Genomic DNA, 22,945 nt, shown 5'->3' with positions numbered 1-22,945 from the left:
ATATTAGGAAAAATCTTTTCACTAGGAGGGTGGTAAAGCACTGGAATGGGTTACTTAGGGAGGTGGTGGAATCTCCTTCCTTAGAGGTTTTTAAGGTCAGGCTTGACAAAGCCCTGGCTGGGATGATTTAGTTGGGGATTAGTCCTGCTTTGAGCAGGGGGTTGGACTAGATACCTCCTGAGGTCCCTCCCAACCCTGATATTCTATGATTCTATGGCAGACAAGATTGATATGAACTTCTGTTGGGCTGATCTGTCCCTGGCGGAGTTGGGTTTCTGACCACTGGTGTAATTTACCACCGTGACCCTTGCCCCTGTACTAATTTGGGGCCCACTGGAGTCCGTGGGAGCCTTTCTATTGACTGCAATGGACTTTGGATCAGGCCGTTGAGAGGGTACTTGTAGAAGTTGCCTATTTATCCAGCTTCCATTCCCAGCACACACGCTATATAACGTCCCCCCCATTTTGCAGACCTGATGTGGGGCAGGAAGAATTCAGGAGATAAAAATCACATTGAGACACAGGGCTGATTCTCTCCCCTGGCCTGCTGCACCTCAGCATGACTCCAGTAACTCCAGTGGAGTTACTCCCCACTTACAGCGGGGTAAGCTGGCATTGAATCAGAGTCCACCTGTCATCACTCAGCTCCAACACACGGCAGATGGCAGAGCGGGCTGTGGAGGTGGGCAGAGGAGCTATTCTTCTGGTAGATTTATGAGTATCAGATGCAGAGGCAGAGCGTAGGGCAGTGAGAGCTGCAGCAGAAACACTGGGATGGTGCACACCAAGGGTAATAACCCTCCCACTCCCTCATACACACATCCCTGGACTTCCTCCATCATCAGCACGGCCAATCTCGGCTGACCGAGAGCCATCCGGATTGATCTCTAGCTAGGGCCTTAAGGCTGCACACATTCCATCTGTGTCCATCACTGGCGAGCTTATCGCCCCACATGATCGCTGACTGCATAGCAGTGTTCTTCAATAAATGCACCTGAGCTTCCTCCCTCCTGGACCAAATTCCATCCTCAGCAACTCCTGGTTAACGCAGCAGGAGCTTTGCTGGGATGACTCCAGTGCAACCGAGGGCAGAAACTGGCCCCTTTTTTCTTGCAGAGAGGATAGTTTGTGAATAAGGTCTGAGCTGGGGACCTGGGTTCTGTTCCCAGCTCTCCCACTGCTCTGGGGCAGGACATGGCCTTGTCCCGTGCCTCAGTTTCCCCATCTATAAAATCGGGATACTGATGCTGCACAGAGGGCTGTGGGGCTTTTTTGTGTGTTTATAAAGCAGCTTGAGTTCCCTGGGGAGAAGGTGAAATGAAGTGGCATGGAGTTAGGCGGTGCCCAGGGAGACCCACGAGGGGATGGGAAGAGCTAATGAGTGTTCTGCTTTGCCCGGCTGGGGTGGCATTTGGGACTTTGTTAATCCCTTTCAGGGGTAATTAGTACAGTGCCAGCTTGTCTCAAACTCTCTGCTGGCTGCCAGCACCCAGGCGAAATGCTGGTGTGATGGCAATGCAAACTGCAAGCCTGGGAGTGGGGCAGGTGAGTGGGCAGAGAGATGGAGGCGACCAGTCCTGCTACCAACCTGGCTCTGTCATTTTAAACCTGGGTGATTCCCCAGCCTTTGGAATACAAGCCCCGATTCTACTTAGTGAGCCAAGCCCAGGCTGTGAGCCTCAGACACTTCCCAGGGGAGAGGCTCGTTTGCAGGCAGGTGCAGCTTGAAGGGCATGTTAATTCACCGAAGCTGACGTAGGAGGGTGCAGAAGGGGACCGCTGCCCCCTCGCTCCCCCTTTGGCCGGGAAGGGAGCATTTCCCCTGGCTGCCGCTAGGAGGCAGGGGAGCGCCACTCTGCTGGCTTCCGCCTGCTTAGCGGGTGTAGCGCTCCCCGGGCAACCTGTGGCTGCAGACACGATTCTGCCGCTGCCAGAGCGTCTCTCGGAGCCTCTAGCAGCAGCTCGCGCTCCGGCCGCTCCCGGTGCTGCTCGGGCCGCTCCCGGTGCCGCTCGGGCAGCCGGCTCCAACGCCGGCGAGGCACGGAGAAGCCGCCTGGGCGCTTTGAACTGAACCTGACACGGCGCCTGGCGGTTTGGCACGGGCTGGGCGGTTTCACCTGCCGGGCGGTGCACTGGCAAGACACGTTTCGACGCGAGCCAGCTGCTGTTCTGCTCAGCGCCAGGCAGAAGCCCGAGGCGAGGCAGGAGCAGCGCGCCCCGAGGCACAGCTCCAAACTCCCCCGGCGAGAGACGGCCAGGACCCCGGAGCCGAGCCGATGGTTCCCAGGGACGATCAGCCCCGCCGCTGAGGACAGACCCAAGTTCGGGCTGGGGATGGCCCGGAACACGGCCCTGCATTTCAGAGTGGTGGAAGGACGGGGCCTGCCCGCCAAGGATGTGTGAGTTGGGTTCCCGTGGGATGCCCATCGCAGGGCGCTCAGCCGGGTCACTGGGGGCGCCGGGGGGCTCCTGGTACCAGGAGTAGATGTTGGCTTGTGGAGAGCCAACCTATTGGCTCAAGACTCCCCCTTCCTGCACTTTGGCCTGGGGGACCCCCGGACTCCCCAGGCTGCCTCCCAGGGAGGAGAGGAGGAAATGGGCAGTCCAGGCTGGAGGCGACCAGGTGCATCTCCAAATATGAATTCTGGGCTTGCTCGTTAGCACTCTCCTGTTCCTTGGTTAATGCTGGCCTGGGTCAGAACCCCCCCCCCCCAGATCTGAAGGTTGACATTTGAATCCCTATTTGAATTTTGAAAATGGCCTGAGTTACTAACGGGGTGACCCTGACCCCTCGACCTGCAAGGCAGTGTGTACCAAAACCAGATCTGCATTTGGCAGCTGGTCCCATTTCTAGGCATGTGTCACTTCCACTGATGTGAGGCCACCGCCTCTTGCTGCTAGATTTTAGCTTTGGAGCAGGGCTGGGTGTGGGGAAGGGAAAATCTGATTTGGTCCAGCGGTCTCCACCCTGAGCTGGAGTTACTGTTATCACTTATCCAGTTACTATTCTGATTGATATCGATCAATACATAATGGGATTGCAGCTGGCAGGCATCAGCATGGTGATACGTCACAGAGTGGCACTCCCTGGTGCTTGCGGATCCCAGCCCAGAGGCAGAGCAGGGGATGGGCTTCTTCCCCAGGGTGTGCCCAATGCTTGGCTGCATCTTTGGTGTGCAGATGTTGTTGGGATGATGCTGACTAGAGGCAGTGATGTCTAGTAATTAGAATAGGGAGGCTGGGATTTGGGTTCTATTCCCAGCACTGCTACTGGGTCATTCTGCTTGTGTCACTGTGCCTCAGTTTCCCCATATGCAAAAGAGAGGTAATGAGACTGCTGTACATCACAGGGAGGCTGCAAGTATGAATTAATGACTGTCCAAAGCTTGGAGTGTTTGTGCTCCTTGGCTGGATGGCAGCAGAAAGATATACAATGCCACACGCACTATTCACATTTCTCCACATACCCTGACACTTTCCACTGCCGAGCTCTTTTTTCATAACTCAGCTGGAGAAACTCCTGACCTGGATTTTGGCAGGAAGTCTCAAGGCCACTGCGGCATAGAGGGGATGCAGTTCCGTTGGGGTAAATTAGGTCTTCAGTGCATGAGCACTTTTCACCAAGCAGTTTCTGCACTGAGTAAAGCCCAGCTAGGTCTGGGTGCTAACTCCCCAGATGGTCTCGCCTGTTTCTGAAGCACAGTTTAGGACTGGGAGCGTCTCTGGTAGAAGAATGGGCAAACTTCCTCGTCTGTATTGCACTGACTATTCTTTGCATTCCAAAATCTGCAGGTCTGCTTGTCCCCTGCCTGTCCTTTGCATGGCCATTTATTCCCATGTAAATCGGGGTAAACCTGCTCCCCGCTCATACCTCTCCAGCTACACACTTGAAAGGCTCCAGTGGCACAACTGCGCTGCTGCAGTGCTTCCGTGTAGACACTACCTACACCAGCAGGAGGGGTTCTCCCATCACGATAGTAGCTCGATCAGTGGAAGAATCCTTCTGTCAACCTAGCGCTGTCTGCACAGGGACTTAGGTCAGCTTAACTATGTCACTCGAGGATGTGGAATTGTCACCAATTGTCTAGTGTAGCCCAGCTCTTAGGCTGCTAACCAACAGTGGACTTATTCCCCTCTTGTTTACACTCATCTAAATCTGGAGCTACATCCCTGCAGTCTGAGAGCCCGATTCTCCATTTCCTAGTGGGTGTTAACACCAGTGGGAAGTCAGCAGAGCGGGTACAGAAAGCCATCATTTGGATTTGGGAGCAATTTTCATTTTGTCAATGCTCACAATACTTGATGTTTTTGGATTTTGTGGGGGGCGGGGGTCTTCAAGCCCCAGCTTCTGGAGTCATGTGAGAAGACACTTTCATTTAAAAAGAAAAATCAGTTTATATCCTTTATGGTAGTGGAAAAAAGCTTGTCAACATAGTGACAGCGCAACCTAGCAGCTCAGAAGCAAAAAGCACTTAGAACCACCCCCAAAAATGTAAGGGGGGTTGTTTGCTTATTCTCATGATTTTTGGATGCTTGGAGCTGACCATATTCTGCTGCACACCCACAGTTTCCATGGTTCCAGATATCTGGTTAAGGGGCAGGCAATGGGGAACCAGGGGCTATGCAGTGAAACTGGTGTGAGAAGAGAATTAGCACAGTGACCTTTACAAAACCTACCTGTCTATCTGAGGCCTGGTCTACACTTAAGATTGACATAGGGCTGGTCGGCACTCAGCTATGTTGCTCAGAGGTGTGAAAAATCCACCAGAGCGCTGTGGGTAAACTGCCCTAAGTCCCCATGTGTACAGTGCTAGGACAGTGAAAGGATTCCGTCCATCTAGGCAGGGCGGCTCCAGGCACCAGCTGAGCAAGCTGGTGCTTGGGACGGCAGATTGTTGGAGGCGGCATTCTGCCCAATCCTAGGGCGGCACGGCCGCTTTTTTGTTGTTGTTGTTCTTGTTCCGCTCCGGCCGCCCTGTAGAGGGTGGCGGCGCAGAGAACCAGAGCGCCCTGCAGGGCAGTCCTCTTCCTTCCCTCCCCGCCGACCGGAGCGGAGCCCTCGCGGCAGGCGGCAGCGCAGCGGGAGGGGCCGCGTGGCAGCGCCCCTGCTGTAGCCCTGGCAGCCCCCTTCTCTCTCTCTCCCGCCTGCTCCCTCCTCCTCCCCCCCCCAGCCGGTCCCCCTGCACCCGCGTTCCGGGCGCGCCGCAGGTTGGTTTTTGTTTGTTTGTTTGTTTGTTTTGCTTGGGGCGGCCAAAAAGCCAGAGCCAGCCCTGCATGTAGGTACCGCCTCTCGGGGAGGTGGATTCCCTGTGCCAAAGGGAGAAGCCCTTCTGTTGGCATAGGTAGTGTCTACACTGAGGTGCTGCTGTGTCACTGTAACATTTCAAGTATAGAAAAGCCCCTAGCTATGTTGCTTGGGGGGGTGAAATCCCAAGTGATTCAGCTGTGCCAACCTAACCTCAGTGTAGCCACAGCCGGGTCGACAGAAGAATGCTACCACCACTCAGGAAGGCAGTATTCCTACAGCCATGGAAAACCCCTTCTCTCACTGTAGGCTGCATCTACACTAGGGGCTTAGTGCGGTGTAGCTATACTGCTGCAGTCCCCACAGTGCTGACAAACCTTTAGGGTTTTATCCTGCGGCCCATCACCGTAGTATCTGAACGTTTTCCACATAAACTCCATAGCAATAGCCAAGTCGCTAGTGGACTTTGTGTTCTCTATGGCCCTTCTCCCTTTATGGGATCACAACTCTGCTTGTGGTAGGGTTTGGGTGTGTTAGGTTGACTTGTTTCACAAAGTATTAGTTGGTTCATTGGTAGGGGCTTGTTAGGAAGGAATATCGATATTGGGGTTTGAGGGCAGAAAGGGAGGTCAGTGTTGGGGATTTATTGGGTAGAAGGGGGGTGATGAAGTCGGAATCTTCCGTAATATTTTTATGACCCCAGTGTGTGCCTTGATTTCCCCTATATTTTCCATGGCTACCTGGCAGGGTGTGGGGGAGGACTATTTGTTCTCACAGCATGCTGAAGCCTGGTCTACACTAGAAACTATGTCGCTATGGAGTGAGAAAAATCCACACTCCTGTGTGGCATAGTTAAGCCAACCTAAGTTCCTGTGTAGACAGTGACAAAGCCCTGGCTGGGATGATTTAGTTGGGGTTGGTCCTGCTTTGAGCAGGGGGTTGGACTAGATGACCTCCTGAGGTCTCTTTCAACCCTAATCTTCTATGATTCTATGATGGAAGAATTCTTCCGTTGACTTAACTACCAACTCTTGGGGAGGTGGATTACCTACGCCAATGGGAGACCCTCTCCCATCGCCATGGGCAGTGTCTGCAGTGCAGCACTACAGCAGTAAAGCTGTGCGGCCGTCGCACACAAGCCCTAAGGCCATGCCTACACTACAGAGTGAAGCCGACTTAAGTTACGTCGACGATCATAAATGGCTGTAATTACATTGCTTGTGCATGTTCACACCATGCGCCCTGTGTTGGCGGAGCGCGTCCACAGTTGGTGCTCTAGCACTGACAGAGAGAGCAGTGTACCATGGGTAGCTATCCCACCGTGCAAATCACCACCTTCTCCCGCTAGGCATCCTGGGACGGGATCACCGCCCCCGTGATGCATTTTTCCCCAGACCATAATTCCAAGGACTTCTGACAGTTTCGTGCTGTTTTTCAACTGCCTCTGTGAACTTTGTGCACGCCATCTCTTCCTAAAAGCATGGATCCTGCACTGCTCTCCAGTTTTGTCACGAGTGTTATGAACACAACACTGATCCTGCAGTATTTCATGAGCTGTGACTCTGAACAGGAATCCATGGTGCTTGCCCTGCTGTGTGCCATGGAAAGAAACCATTCAAGATTGATGTTGGCATTCACAGAGCAGCTGCACACAGCGAACCGTCGCTATTGGGCTTGGGAAACAAGCACCAAGTGGTGGGATCGGATTGTAATGCAGCTCTGGGATGACGAGCAGTAGCTGCAGAACTTTCATATGCGCAAAGCCACTTCCTTGAACTGTGGGCGGAGCTCACACCCTCCTCCCGCATCCCTGGCACAAGGAAACCAAAATGAGAGCTGCCCCAACAGTGGAAAAATGAGTGGGGATCACTGTGTGGAAGCTGGCAACTCCAGACTTCTACAGTTGCGAATCAATTTGGAGTTGGGAAGTCCACCGTGGGGGTTGCGTTCCCGCAAGTGTGCAGGGACATTAATCACCTCCTGCTACGAAGAACCGTGACTCTTGGAAATATGTGTGAAAGAGGGGATGGCTTTGCAGCGATGGAATTCTCTAACTGCAGCAGGGCAATATCCCAGTTTTGACCCCAGACCGTCTTGTGACAGAGTACATCAACTTCTTTATGGCATTGCAGGTGCTTGTGGATCACCCGAGTTGTTTCACAGACATCAATGCGGGATAGTCAGGGAAGGTGCATGATGCACTCTTCTTCAGGAACACTGGCCTGTACAGAAAGCTACATGCAGGGACTTTCTTTCCAGAGCAAAGGGTTCCAATGGGGGATGTTGAAATGCCTATAGCGATCCTGGGAGACCCAGCCTACCCTTACTCCCATGGCTCATGACGCCTTACAAGGAGCACTTCAACAATAGTCTAAGCAGGTGCCAAATGCCCAAAGAATATGTGTTCGGCAGGTTAAAGGGTCACGGCCTTTTAGGCAGGTTGGACCTCTCATGGTCATAGCAGCCTGCTGTGCTCTGCATAACATTTGTGAACCCAAGGGCAAAAAGTTTCCCGAGGGGTGGAGCGTGGAGGCAGATTGCGTGGTGGCTGATTTTGAGCAGCCAGACACTAGGGCTATCAGAGGGGCTACGTGGGGTGGAGGGTGGGAGGGGACTATTTGAATCAGGGAGGCTTTGAAGCAGCATTTTGACAATGAACCCCAGTAATGGGTCTTTCTGTAATGAATTAAGCCAGGTAATCTGCCACTGTGTTTGACTTTCTGTTGCAACTACCCTATGTAGGTCATCAATAAAGAATCAGTCTTGTAAGACTCAATTTTTATTAAACAATAAATGTCCCTGGGGTGGAGTGCAAGGGGTACCGCAGGGAGGCTGGGGATGTGAGAGGAATGTGTATGGGGAGGTTGGGGAGGGCAAGGAACGCAGTTCTGTATGGGCTGCAAGGGGGCGAGGGTCGAACATGCATATGTTCCGCCTGCAGTGCAGTTAAGGACCTCAGCATCTCTGTTTGGTCCTCCATGAGCTTTATTATCTGCTCTGGCCCTGTCTCCTCTCCTGGCCCTGTCTCCTCTCCTGGCTATCCATTTGTATTTTATTGTCTCTCTCCATGCCCTGTGATCACTATCAGCCTGATCTGACGATTGCAGAAATTCCTGAAAAATGTCCTTACTGCTCCTCGTTCACCACCTTAGCTAACGGAGGCGCTCCATCAGTGCGTAGGAGCTGGCCCTCAAGGGCACATCTGCAGAAGCAAAAGAAACAACGCACAGAGTCAGTATTGTGTGTGCACTCAGTATTGAATCATAAAAGTTACATAACCTCTTTCTCGCTTTCCTTTGGCCAGCACGCAGCACAGCCAGAGCTCTAAACATGGTGAGTTCAGCCTGGGGCAGGGGGTGCAAGATGAGACAGGGTCTGGGTGGTTTCAGAAGGGGATCAGTACAAGCACCTGTGGACACTATTCTGAATACCCACAGGCAGGGGTGATTAAAGTTGAAATCACACTACTGAGAATAATGAAAGATGCAAGGGAGCATCTCCTGCATATGTGCGGCTTCAGACCAGGTCTGCATGCTGCTCGCCCATGTGCTGCTTTGGTTCCTGCACAAGTAATTGCTGATTGGCACAGCAAAGTTTCCTACAACGGGGGAAGAAACAAAGCCGCTCTGCCAAGGAACCTTTGGCAGAGGATTGCAGAGTACCTTCAGGAAAGTTTCCTAGAGATCTCCCTGGAGGATTCTCAGGAGATCCCGGTGTCCATTAACAAACTCTTCTGCAGAGCCCCAACTGCGTAACTGCACAAGGGAATGTGAAGGAGATACAAATAGTACCTAGTGTTTATTTCAGTCTCTTCTCCCAGGTGCACCACGGAACAAAAAAAAAGAACACCTCTACCTCATGTAAATCGTGCACTATCAAAGAAAAATGAGTACTTACTGGAGCTCCCTCTCCTGCTTCAGGCACACCAGAGCTGGACTGCTGGGACGGGCTAGACCCTTCCAGAGTCAAAAAGAGGTCCTGGCTCACCATGACACCGGACAAGCCTGTTGCACGTCCTCTTCCAACTGGACCTCCTTGTGGGGCTCTTGGCAGTGCAGGTGGGGTCGCCGCCAGGGATGGTGTACAGCTCCTTGTAGAAGCTGCATGTTTTCGATGCCACACCAGAGAGACAGGTTTCAGAGTAGTAGCCGTGTTAGTCTGTATCAGCAAAAAGAACAGGAGAACCTGTGGCATCTTAGAGACTAACAAATTTATTTGGGTATAAACTTTCGTGGGCTAAAGCCCACTTCATTGGATGCATGCAGTGGAAAATACAGTAGGAAGAGATATATACAGAGAACATGAAAAAATGGGTGTTGCCATACCAATTCTAATGAGACTAATCAATTAAGGTGGGCTATTATCAGCAGGAGAGAAAAAACTTTTGTAGTGATAATCAGGATGGCCCATTTCCAACAGTTGACAAGAAGGTGCCTATACACAAATGCAAGAAGCCTGGGAAACAAGCAGGGAGAACTGGAAGTCCTGGCACAGTCAAGGAAATATGATGTTATTGGAATAACAGAGACTTGGTGGAATAACTCACATGACTGCAGTACTGTCCTGAATGGATATAAACTGTTCAGGAAGGACAGGCAGGGCAGAAAAGGTGGGGGAGTTGCGTTGTATGTAAGAGAGCAGTATGACTGCTCAGAGCTCCGGTATGATACTGCAGAAAAACCTGAGAGTCTCTGGATTAAGTTTAGAAGTGGGAGCCACAAGGGTGATGTCGTGGTGGGAGTCTGCTATAGACCACCAGACCAGGGGGATGAGGTGGACGAGGCTTTCTTCTGGCAGATAGCAGAAGTTGCTAGATCGCAGGCCCTGGTTCTCATGGGGACTTTAATCACCCTGATATCTGCTGGGAGAGCAATACAGCAGTGCACAGACAATCCAGGAAGTTTTTGGAAAGTGTAGGGGACAATTTCCTGGTGCAAGTACTAGAGGAACCAATTAGGGGCAGAGCTCTTCTTGACCTGCTGCTCACAAACAGGGAAGAATTATTAGGAGAAACAAAAGTGGATGGGAACCTGGGAGGCAGTGACCATGAGATGGTCGAGTTCAGGATCCTGACACAAGGAAGAAAGGAGAGCAGCAGAATACGGACCCTGGACTTCAGAAAAGCAGACTTTGACTCCCTCAGGGAACAGATGGGCAGGGTCCCCTGGGAGAATAACATGAAGGGCAAAGGGGTCCAGGAGAGCTGGCTGTATTTTAAAGAATCCTTATTGAGGTTGCAGGAACAAATCATCCCGATGTGTAGAAAGAATAGTAAATATGGCAGGCGACCAGCTTGGCTAAACAGTGAAATCCTTGCTGATCTTAAACACAAAAAAGAAGCTTACAAGAAGTGGAAGATTGGACAAATGACCAGGGAGGAGTATAAAAATATTGCTCAGGCGTGCAGGAGTGAAATCAGGAAGGCCAAATCACATTTGGAGTTGCAGCTAGCAAGAGATGTTAAGAGTAACAAGAAGGGTTTCTTCAGGTATGTTAGCAACCAGAAGAAAGTCAAGGAAAGTGTGGGCCCCTTACTGAATGAGGGAGGCAACCTAGTGACAGAGGATGTGGAAACAGCTAATGTACTCAATGATTTTTTTTTTTTTGCCTCTGTCTTCACGAACAAGGTCAGCTCCCAGACTGCTGCACTGGGCAGCACAGCATAGGGAGGAGGTGACCAGCCCTCTGTGGAGAAAGAAGTGGTTCAGGACTATTTAGAAAAACTGGATGAGCACGAGTCCATGGGGCCGGATGCGCTGCATCCGAGGGTGCTAAAAGAGTTGGTGGATGTGGTTGCAGAGACATTGGCCATTATCTTTGAAAACTCATGGCGATCGGGGGAGGTCCCGGATGACTGGAAAAAGGCTAATGTAGTGCCCATCTTTTAAAAAGGGAAGAAGGAGGATCCGGGGAACTACAGGCCAGTCAGCCTCATCTCAGTCCCTGGAAAAATCATGGAGCAGATCCTCAAGGAATCAATTCTGAAGCACTTAGAGGAGAGGAAAGTGACGGGAACAGTCAGCATGGATTCACCAATGGGAAGTCATGCCTGACTAACCTAATTGCCTTCTATAATGAGATTGGCTCTGTGGATGAGGGGAAAGCAGTGGATGTGTTATTCCTTGACTTTAGCAAAGCTTTTGATACGGTCTCCCATAGTATGAATGGACTATAAGGTGGATAGAAAGCTGGCTAGATCGTCGGGCTCAACGGGTAGTGATCAATGGCTCCATGTCTAGTTGGCAGCCGGTATCAAGCCGAGTGCCCCAAGGGTCGGTCCTGGGGCCGTTTTTTTTCAATATCTTCATTAATGATCTGGAGGATGGCGTGGACTGAACTCTCAGCAAGTTTGTAGATGACACTAAACTGGGAGGAATGGTAGATACACTGGAGGGTAGGGATAGGATACAGAGGGACCTAGACAAATTAAAGAATTGGGCCAAAAGAAACCTGATGAAGTTCAACAAGGACAAGTGCAGAGTCCTGCACTTAGGACGGAAGAATCCCATTCACAGTTACAGACTAGGGACCGACTGGCTAAGCAGCAGTTCTGCAGAAAAGGACCTAGGGGTTACAGTGGACGAGAAGCTGGATATGAGTCGACAGTGTGCCCTTGTTGCCAAGAAGGCTAAAGGCATTTTGGGCTGTATAAGTAGGGGCATTGCCAGCAGATCGAGGGACGTGATCATTCTCCTCTATTTGACATTGGTGAAGCCTCATCTGGAATACTGTGTCCAGTTTTGGGGCCCACACTACAAGAAGGATGTGGAAAAATTGGAAAGAGTCCAGCGGAGGGCAACAAAATGATTAGGGGGCTGGAGCACATGACTTATGAGGAGAGGCTGAGGGAACTGGGATTGTTTAGTCTCCAGAAGAGAAGACTGGGGGGGGATTTGATAGCTGCTTTCAACTACCTGAAAGGGGGTTCCAAAGAGGATGGGTCTAGACTGTTCTCAGTGGTAGCAGATGACAGAACAAGGAGTAATGGTCTCAAGTTGCAGTGGGGGAGGTTCAGGTTGGATATCAGGAAAAACTTTTTCACTAGGAGGGTGGTGAAGCACTGGAATGGGTTACCTAGGGAGTTGGTAGAATCTCCTTCCTTAGAGGTTTTTAAGGTCAGGCTTGACAAAGCCCTGGCTGGGATGATTTAGTTGGGAATTGGTCCTGCTTTGAACAGGGGGTGGGACTAGATGACCTCCTGAGGTCCCTTCCAACCCTGATAGTCTATGATTCTATGAAGGTGTGAGTAACAGTAGGGGGGAAATTAGCATGGGGAAATAGTTTTTACTTTGTGTAATGACCCATCCACTCCCAGTCTTCATTCAGGCCTAATTTGATGTGTCCAGTTTGCAAATTAATTCTGGTTCTGCAGTTTCTCGCTGGAGTCTGGTTTTGAAGTTTTTGTTGTTGAAGAATTGCCACTTTTAGGTCTGTAATTGAGTGACCAGGGAGATTGAAGTGTTCTCCAACTGGTTTTTTAATGTTATAATTCTTGATGTCTGATTTGTGTCCATTTATTCTTTTGCGTAGAGACTGTCCGGTTTGACCAATGTCCATGGCAGAGGGGCACCGCTGGCACATATCACGTTAGTAGATGTGCAGGTGAACGAGCTTCTGATGGTGTGGCTGATGTGATTAGGTCCTATGATGGTATCCCCTGAATAGATATGTGGACAGAGTTGGCAACGGGATTTGTTGCAAGGATAGGTTCCTGGGTTAGTGTTTTTGTTGTGTGGTGTGTGTGTGTTTGTGTGGTTGCTGGCACAACAGAGAGACAGTTGGCCTCCCTTGCCTTGTGGTACGCCTGCCTCAGCTCCTTTATCTTGGCACAGCCCGGCTGCGTGTCCCTGTCCCCTTCTCATCCATGCCCTGAGCAATCTGCTTGTAGGTGTCAAAGATCCTATGGCTGGATCAGCTGCTACTGCACAGCCTCCTATCCCCACATACCCAGCAACTCTGGTGCACTCCAGGCGGGAGCGTGTTTGCTGTGAAGAGCTGGCATGGTCAGCTGAGAAGATCAACGTGAGCTGTCCAGGCCAAGCAAACATGAAAAGGAATTTCAAAAATTCCCCGAGCTTTAAAGGGGGAGGAGCACATGCCTGTGTATCTTGCTGAAGGGCAGCGGAGTAGAAACTACTGACCAGAGCGGTCATGATGGGCATTGTGGGACACCGCCTGGAGGTCACTTAGGGTGACCTCACCAAGCACACTGACACTGCATCGCGCTAACGTTGTCACAAAAAGCTCTATGCTTCTCGTCGAGGTGGTTTTATTACGTTGGAGCAGCAGGGGAGTTGCATCAGCAGCAGGGGCATTGTAGTGCATACACCTCCACTGTTTTGTCGATGAAAGCTGCCTTTTGTCGACCAAACTGTGTAGTGTGGACAAGGCCATAGGTATGAATGTTGCCTGGCTGTATGAGCCTGAATGGATCATTTAAAAAGAAAAAAAAAGTCTGGCAGAGGTCTTGAGAAGACAATGGAAAAGCCAGTCACCAGGACACTGACCCCTAGTAATCAACAACCCAGAGGGCGATGCCTTTCCCCGCCTCTCCCTCTCCGCAGGGAAGCTGAGCAAAGACCCCAGCTGGAGAACAAAGGCCTGGGAAGGCATGCGGTAGGGGGATAAGAGATGGCTGCTGGAGGGAGGTGGGGGCTCTCTTGCCTGGGAACTGACAAAGATCAGACCGAGAGAGACACAGAGCTTGACCAATGGGGTTCACTGCAGCTCTGCGCTAATTGGACTGGGCTGTGCTGTGCTAATCTAAGGACTGCCTAGGCTGGGCTCCAGCTGAGTAATAAACCCACCTGTTGTGACGGTGCTGTCAGTGCACACGGTTGAGGTGCATTAATCCCTGCAGAGTGGACAAGTCTCTCTCTCAGCTGGACTTGCTGAACAGAGCTCCTGGTGTGCTGAGTCCTCGAGATTCAGTCAAAGGAGACGGTGAGGTCGCGTGGCCTACCCAGGAGGATGAGTGGGGTCTGGCACGGCGAGGGGTTCCTCCTAGAGACTGTTCCAAGCCTGGGGATGTGGCACCGATCCTGTGGATGCTTGGTGAGAGGGCCAGTGGGGGCGGGTTATTGGATAGAAAGGTTTCAGTGTTGTGAATTTCATTCTTAAGGTGGAAAGGTCTCTTCAAAAAAGAAGGATTTGCAGCTTTTCCTAAAAATGGTCAGACTCTGGACTTGCCTGATCTCCAGAAGTGTGTTCTATAGCTGGATCCCCTCAACTGACAGTGCTGTGTCCCCAGCTCTCCTATCACAGAATCAGAGAATCTCAGGGTTGGACGAGACCTCAGGAGGTATCTAGTCCAACCCCCTGCTCCTGTGCTAGAAAAGTACCACTTTCAAAAAGAAAGCTGTGTCCCCATCACCTGACTCTGGGAGCGGCAGATTTTCAGAAAAAACACCCAATAGCATGAGACTGGCAATAAAATAATGAGATCTGGCAACCCCATGAGCCCGGTGTACAGCCCCACTAAAGCCAAGGGGCTCCCAGAGTTGCAGGGATATGCTCACACATGGATTATTGCAGGATCATGCCCTATATTTCAGACTCCTAGATTCCAAAGCCAGAAGGCACCACTGTGCTCATCTAGTTTGACCTCACGTATGACACAGGCCATAGAACTTTCCCAAAATAATTCCTGTTTGAACTAGAGCAGATCTTTTAGAAAAATCTCAGTCTTGATTTAACAATTGCCAGTGATGGAGACTCACCACAACCCCTGGTAAATTGTTCCAGTGGTTAAATACCCTCAGTGTTAAAAATTCACACCTCAGTTGCATTATTTATTAACATTAACCAGCTTTGAAACAACATTAGGGTGAAAACAAGCCCCCTCCAACACGGACATGGGTCAGAGTTAAGGGGAGTGAGTTATAATGAAATTGACAACTGTCTAAAACTGGTACAAATTCTGAGTTTGATTGTGAACATGGAAAACATGGCAGCTTAGATTCAGTAAGCGAGCTGGTCCATCAGCAGCCCTACATTGCCTTGTCAGGTGAGTTCCTCACTGACTACAATTCACCTAACTGAGGCCAATTGTCCCAATGCTGCTTATTTTCTCCTTCTGTGGAATTTTGAAACTCACTGAAAAGATGAATCCTGAGAGAGATAAAGTCCCCTCTTATCTCTGAATGCAGAGCAGAGGGATGTTGGGTGAAAGAAACCAACTGTCAAGAATATACGAGCAAACCTAACCCCTTGGGTTAGATCTCAGCCAGCAAGTTCCACGGAGGTTAATGGAGCTACGCTGACTTCATAGCAGCTTTCTCTGGCTGCTGCTGTGTATTCCCTGTCCAGGCCTGGTTTGGAGCAGTGGTTCTCAGCCAGGTGTCCGGGGCCTCCTGGGGGACCACGGGCAGGTTTCAGGGGGTCCTCCAAGCAGGGCCAGTGTTAGACTTGCTGTGGCTCAGGGCAGATAGCCAAAGCCCCACTACATGGGGCTAAAGCCTAGGACCCTGAGCCCTGCTACCCGGGCCTGAAGCCAAAGCCTGGGCAATTTAGGGCAGTGACTCCCCCGTTTGTCTGAGGGCCTTGCCCCACCTGATTCTCCAGGGATTGTCTTAATTAGGAATGGTGACAGGTTTCAGAGGTAGCCGTGTTAGTCTGTATCAGCAAAAAAAAAAAAAAAAAAACGAGGAGTCCTTGTGGCACCTTAGAGACTAACAAATTTATTTGGGCATAAGCTTTTGTGGGCTAAAACCCACTTCATGGGATGTATGAAGTGTCTCCCTACGGTTACTCACACCTTCTTGTCAACTGTCTGTAATGGGCCACTCTTTTACCACTTCAGAAGTTATTTCTCCTCTCTTGGTATCCTGATGTTAATTGCTTTATCTCGTTAGACTGACCTAACACTTGGTAAAGCACCCCCATCCTTTCATGTATTTATACCTGCTCCTGTATCTTTTACTTCATACATTCCCCCCCAGATGGGGGTTTGATTGCCGAAAAGCCAGACATGTCCGGGAAAAACCGGACGTATGGTAACCCTAGTGTTGTGTGTATGTGGGGGGAGACAGAGTGGGTTTTGGGGGGCTGAGAGCATGTCAGCATGCTGTCTGGTAAGTTCAGACAGCAGCAGACCCCCCCCCCCCGCTGCCCCCCGCCGATCTCTCTCACACAGCATTCCACACTAATGGTTGCTTTGTCCCGGAGCAGATAAGCAGCCGGTTGTCAAACAGAGATTTGAAAGGGCATATCCGCATTCCTGCAGCGATTCCAAAACAATGACAAGAGTGGCCACTTGACTTAAGGGGATTATGAGATGTTTCCGGAGGCCGATCAGCGCGCAGTAATTCAACACCTCGTTCACACTGACGCCCGGGCGTTTCAGCCGAGGCGCAGCAAGCGTTATGCTTCTCGCCGAGGTGGATTACCAGAAGCGTTCCAGCTGCAGAGTCCAGGCACTCTAAGTGCCTTGCCAGTGTGGACGGGTCATGAGTAGGGCGCCCGGGGCTGCTTTAATGCGCTGTAGCTCGCAAGTGTAGCCAAGCCCTTAATCTAAATCTGCTCTGCTGTAGTTGGAACCCATTGTCGCTTGTCCTGCCCTCTGTGGCAAGAGAGGACAAGTTTTCTCCTTTCTTGTTGCAGCCTTTCAAGTATCCGAGTCCCCCCTTAATCTCCTCTTTCCAAACTAAACATACCCAGTTCCTTCCGCCTTTGCTCCTATGGCTGCGTTCCAACCCTTTGATCATCTTTGTCATTCGCCTCTGGATCTTTTCCAGTTTTTTCACATCCTGTCCAGGGGCGGCGAGTTATATGGGCCCATGGTGCCCGTGCTCCAGGAATAGTCAGGGCCCGGGAGCCCAGCTCCACCAATGTTTGGGGCCGGGTCTCTCCCCCCAGCCCCGCCTGCTGCCCCCACGCGCCTCCCCCAGAGTGTCTCCCAGCCCCGCCTGCTGCCCCCGGGCGATTTAAAAGGGCCCGGGGGCCCCTGGCCGCCACCGGCAGCACAGTGGGGCTAAGGCAGCTTCCTGCCCACCCTCACTCTGCGCCACACCCAGAGGTGGGTGGCATGTCCCTGCGGCCATGGGGATGTGTGTGCTCTTTGTGCTGCCCCCACCCTGAGCACTGACTCCGCAGCTCCCATTGGCCAATGGGAGCAGCGGGGGCACACGGAGATCCCCAGCCCCTCCACCTAGGCGCTGCTGCCAGGGGGTGTGTGGGTCACTTTTGGGAGCCGCCTGAGGTAAGGGCCACATACACCCCTCACCCTTTCCTGCACCCCAGCCCAGAGCCCAAACCCCGCACCCAAACTCCCTCCTGCACTCCAAACTCCCTCCCAGATTCCACACCCCTCCTGCACCCAAACTCCGTCCCAGAGCCTTAGGCAGGTGTGTGGGAGGGTGGGTGGGCGGGTGGGGACTTTGAGCCATTCTGTGCACCACCAAAAATTAAACAAACCTGCTGCCCCTGATCCTGTCTATACAGCGGTGACCAAAATTGGACACACTACACCAGCTGAGGCCTAACCAGCGTCGAGTAGAGTGGCACTAACACCTCCCATGACTTGCAGGTTATGCCTCTGTTAACGTAACCTGAAATCGCATTTCCTTTTTTTGTAACAGCACCACATTACTGACGCATGTTGAGGGTGTGATCCGCCACAACTCCCAGATCCTTCTCAGCAGTGCTGCTGCCAAGCCAGTGTTCCCCCAGTCTGTATTTGTGCATTTGGTTTCTCTTCCCTAAGTGTAGCACCTTCCATTTGTCTTGGTTGAATTTCATTTTATCATCTGTAGCCTAGTTCTCCAATTTATCAAGATCACTTTGAATTTTAGTTCCTTGTGATCCAGACATTAGTGAACGAGCCTCCAAAGAGACCTGCCAGTTAGCTCCACCCTTTGGCTCTCCCCAGGTTCCCCGCGTTGTCTGCCCTGCTGGATTGCAAGCTCCTGGCAGCCTGGACTGTGCTTTCCCCAGGGCTCTGTTGGCAGGAGCAGGAGTAGTGAACCTTAGCAGCACGGTCTGGAGGCCCAAGGGGAAGGCAATGTTGCTGTCTCTGGTGGGCCTGGCACCAGAGGGTGTGAAGAGCCAAAGCAGTGGTAACTAGGCCATGCAATGGATCGTGGGAAGGAGTGGAAGGGGATTTTGGGGATGGGAAGTGGAGAAAGGGAGCTCGTGCTTGCCTGCCTGGGCTTCCACCGGGGCAATGCCATGGCAGTGGGAAGCTGTGCTGATGCAGTGCATGGCCTCTTACGGAGCCCAGCAGACCTTCAGTCCTTAAAGGACCAGGGCACAGGTCAGCCTAAGGGTATGTCTACACTACGGGATTAATCCGAATTTATATAATTTGAATTTTGGAAACAGATTGTATAAAGTCAAATGTATGCGGCCACACTAAGCACATTAATTTGGCGGTGTGCGTCCATGTACTGGGGCTAGCGTCGATTTCCGGAGCGTTGCACTGTGGGTAGCTATCCCATAGCTATCCCATACTTCCCGCAGTCTCCCCCGCCCATTGGAATTCTGGGTTGAGATCCCAATGCCTGATGGGGCTAAAAACATTGTCGCGGGTGGTTCTGGGTACATCCTCCCCCTCTCCAGGGAAGCAACGGCAGACAATCGTTTCGTGCCTTTTTCCTGGGTGAACAGTGCAGACACCATACCACAGCAAGCATGGAGCCCGCTCAGCTCAAGACAGCAGTCATGAACATTGTAAACACCTCGCACGTTATCATGCAGTTTATGCTGAACCAGAACCTGCAAAACCAGGCAGTGAGGAGTAGGCTACGGCAGTGCGGCGGCGAGAGTGATGAGGACATGGACATGGAATTCTATCAAACCGCGGGCCCCGGTGCTTTGGAGATCATGCTGTTAATGGGGCAGGTTATAGCCATGGAACACCGATTCTGGGCCCGGGAAACAAGCACAGACTGGTGGGACCGCATAGTGTTGCAGGTGTGGGACGATTACCAGTGGCTGCGAAACTTTTGCATGCGTAAGGGCACTTTCATGGAACTTTGTGACTTGCTTTCCCCTGCCCTGAAGTGTCAGAATACCAAGATGAGAGCAGCCCTCACAGTTGAGAAGCGAGTGGCGATAGCCCAGTGGAAGCTTGCAACTCCAGACAGCTACCGGTCAGTCGGGAATCAATTTGGAGTGGGCAAATCTACTGTGGGGGCTGCTGTGATGCAAGTAGCCAAAGCAATCACTGAGCTGCTGCTACGAAAGGTAGTGACTCTGGGAAATGTGCAGGTCATAGTGGATGGCTTTGCTGCAATGGGATTCCCTAATTGTGGTGGGGCGATAGATGGAACCCATATCCCTATCTTGGCACCGGAGCACCAGGGTACCCAGTACATAAACCGCAAGGGGTACTTTTCAGTGGTGCTGCAAGCACTTGTGGATCACAAAGGACGTTTCACCAACGTCAACATGGGCTGTCCGGGAAGGGTTCATGACGCTCGTGTCTTCAGGAACACTACTCAGTTTAAACGGCTGCAGCAAGGGACTTACTTCCCAGACCAGAAAATAACCGTTGGGGATGTTGAAATTCCTATAGTTATCCTTGGGGACCCAGCCTACCCCTTAATGCCATGGCTCATGAAGCCGTACACAGGCAGCCTGGACAGGAGTCAGGAGCTGTTCAACTACAGGCTGAGCAAGTGCAGAATGGTGGTAGAATGTGCATTTGGCCGTTTAAAAGGTCGCTGGCGCTCGTTACTGACTCGGTCAAACCTCAGCCAAACCAATATCCCCATTGTTATTGCTGCTTGCTGTGTGCTCCACAATCTCTGTGAGAATAAGGGGGAGACCTTTATGGCAGGGTGGGAGGCTGAGGCAAATCACCTGGCTGCCGATTATGCGCAACCAGACACCAGGGCGATTAGAAGATCACACCAGGAAGCGCTGCGCATCAGAGAAGCTTTGAAAACCAGTTTCATGACTGGCCAGGCTATGGTGTGAAAATTCTGTTTAGTGAAAACCCACCCCCTTGATTGACTCATTCCCTGTAAGCAAACCACCCTCCCCGCTTAAATCATAGCTTGCTTTTAAATGAAATAAAGTCACTATCATTTAAAAATCATGTATTCTTTATTAATTGATTATAAACATAGGGAGCGAACCGACAAGGTAACCCGGAGGAGGTTTGGGAGGAGGATAGGAGGAAAGTAAAAGGCCACTGAAAAAATTCAATATAATGACAGCCTTTTGGTTGGGCTGTCCACTGGGGTGGAGTGGGAGGGTGCACGGAGCCTCCCCCACCCGCGTTCTTACACATCTGGGTGAGGAGGCTATGGAACATGGTGAGGGGGGAGGGAGGTTATACAGCGGCTGCAGCGGCATCTGTGATCCTGCTGCCGTTCCTGAAGCTCCACCAAACGCCGGAGCATGTCCGTTTGATCACGCAGCAGCCCCAGCGTTGCAGCCTGCCACCTCTCATCTCGAGCGTCTCTCATGACCTCACGTTCACTGGCATCTTTCCTGTACTTAGATACCATGTTCTTCCACTCATTCAAATGAGCTCTTTCATTGCGGGTGCATTCCATTATTTCCGAGAACATCTCGTCTCGCGTCCTCTTTCTCCACCGCCTTATCTGAGATAGCCTTCGGGACGGAGGAGGGAGGCTTGAAAAATTTGCAGCTGCTGGAGGGATGGAAAAAAGGAGAGAAGTTTTTAAAAAGATACATTTTACAGAACAATGTTTATACTCTTTCACGGTGAAAAACACTATTCACATTACATAGCACATGTGATTTCAGTACAAGGTCGCATTTTCCATCTTAATATTGAGTGCCTGTGGCTTTGGTGTTAGAGATCACAGACACAGGTCCGGGCAACAGAATTCGGCTTGCATGCGGCCATGGTAAGCCATGGTCTTTTGGCTTCTGTGCCCTCCTTTCCCACATACCAAGCAAAGCCTGTTGACTGCTGCGGTTTTCCTGTTAACCTTCAGCAGCAGAAAACAAACTAACCCCCCGCCCCATCCAATTCTCTGGGATGATCACTTTATCCCTCCCCCCACCGCGTGGCTGGTATCAGGGAAGATCCCTGCTAGCCAAAGGTGAAAAGCTCAGTGCCAATTCCCCTCCCCCCACCCCGCGCTTGGCTAACTGCAGGGAAGGATTTCTTTTCAGCCACAGGCAAACAGCCCAGTAGGAACGGCCACCTCTGTCCCCTTAATTAAATTCCCGTATTTCAACCAGGTTACCATGAGCGATATCACTCTCCTGAGGATAACACAGCGAGATAAAGAACGGATGTTGCTTGAATGCCAGCAAACACCAGGACCATATGCTGCCAGGCTTTGTCATGCAATGATACCAGATTAGTTGGTACTAGCATGGCGTGGTCAAGTGTCCTACCATGGAGGAACCTTCTGCAAAGGCTTTTGGAGTACCTCCAGGAGAGGTTCATGGAGATGTCCCTGGAGGATTTCCGCTCCATCCCCAGACACGTTAACAGACTTTTCCAGTAGCTGTACTGGCCACGAATGCATCCCAAGTCCTCAGGGCAAATTAATCATTAAAAAACGCTTGCTTTTAAACCATGTTTTATATTTTAAAAGGTAAACTCACCTGAGGTCCCTTCCATGGGGTCATGGTCTTGGGTACTGGGTTGGGAGGGTACTTCAGTCAGGCTGAGAAAAAGATCCTGGCTGTTGGGGAGAACGGAGTGCTGTGTGCTCTCCGCAAGCTCGTCCTCCTCCTACTCCTCTTCCTCCTCTTCCCCGTCCGCAGAATCCTCAGGTGTGGCTGAGATTACCCCCGCCTCGGAATCCACGGTCAGAGGTGGGGTAGTGGTGGCGGCCCCCCCTAGAATTGCATGCAGCTCGGCATAGAAGCGGCTCTGACCCAGAGCGACCATTTGCCTCCTTTGTTTTCTGATAGGCTTGTCTGAACTCCTTGACTTTCATGCGGCACTGCTCTGAGTCCATCATGCCCTTGGAGATTTTTTCAAAAGTTTTGGCATTTCGTCTTTTCGAACGCAGTTCTGCTAGCACTGAATATCCTCTCCCCGTATAGCGATCAGATCCAGTACCTCCCTCACGGTCCATGCTGGTGCTCTTTTTCGATTATCGGCCTGCATGGTTATCTGTGCTGATGAGCTATCTGTGGTCACCTGTGCTCTCCAAACAGGAAATGAAATTCAAATGTTTGTGGGGCTTTTCCTGTCTACCTGGCCAGTGTATCCGAGTTCAGATTGCTGTCCAGAGCGGTCATAATGGTGCACTGTGGGATAGCTCCCGGAGGCCAATATCATCGAATTGCGGCCACACTAACCCTAATTCGAAATGACAATATCGATTTTGGTGCTACTCCACTCGTCGGGGAGGAGTACAGAAATCGATTTTAAGAGCCCTTTATTTCGAAATAAACGGCTTTGTTATGTGGACGGGTGCACGGTTAATTCGATTTAACGCTGCTAAATTTGAATTAAACTCATAGTGTAGACCAGGCCTAAGCCTGATGTTCCCTTGGGAGCGCTACCCCACGCCCCGGTCAGGCCCCCCGATGGAGGGAAGCAGCGGTACCCTTCAGGGTGAACCCCAGGGGTTTCTGGGGATCTTGCTGGTGTGATGGAATGCCCTCTCCCCTCCCCCACCAAGGCTGAGCGTCTGGCTGCCTGTGCCATGCTCTATGATGCCCGCTACAGGGTGCTGTGCACCAGCTCCCAACTAGAGCCCCCCACAGTATCTAGCTGCTGTCTATAAATGCTCTGCAAACAGTGCTCACCCTGGTGAC

The 22,945-nt window shown here is 51.4% G+C and overlaps 1 protein-coding gene across 6 annotated transcripts in view; it reads left to right on the top strand.

The window, feature by feature from the left end:
* Nucleotides 1-1,854: 1,854 nt before the first annotated feature.
* RASAL1 (RAS protein activator like 1) overlaps nt 1,855-22,945 on the top strand; it is a 126,845-nt gene continuing 105,754 nt past the window's right edge. For 2 of the 6 annotated variants that reach the window (XM_065568229.1, XM_065568230.1), the window contains exon 1: nt 1,855-2,399. In XM_065568229.1, coding sequence (XP_065424301.1) covers nt 2,335-2,399 — 65 coding nt within the window. In that variant the 5' untranslated portion in view covers nt 1,855-2,334. The remainder of the gene's footprint in view (nt 2,400-22,945) is intronic. The other 4 variants (XM_065568233.1, XM_065568228.1, XM_065568232.1 and 1 more) reach the window with 3 other exon arrangements.

The sequence above is a fragment of the Chrysemys picta genome, chromosome 15, assembly GCF_011386835.1.
Source record: "Chrysemys picta bellii isolate R12L10 chromosome 15, ASM1138683v2, whole genome shotgun sequence".
NCBI lineage: Eukaryota > Metazoa > Chordata > Testudines > Emydidae > Chrysemys > Chrysemys picta.
The sequence above is the reverse complement of the archived record's forward strand: the minus strand, read 5'-3'. Positions and strand labels throughout refer to the sequence as shown.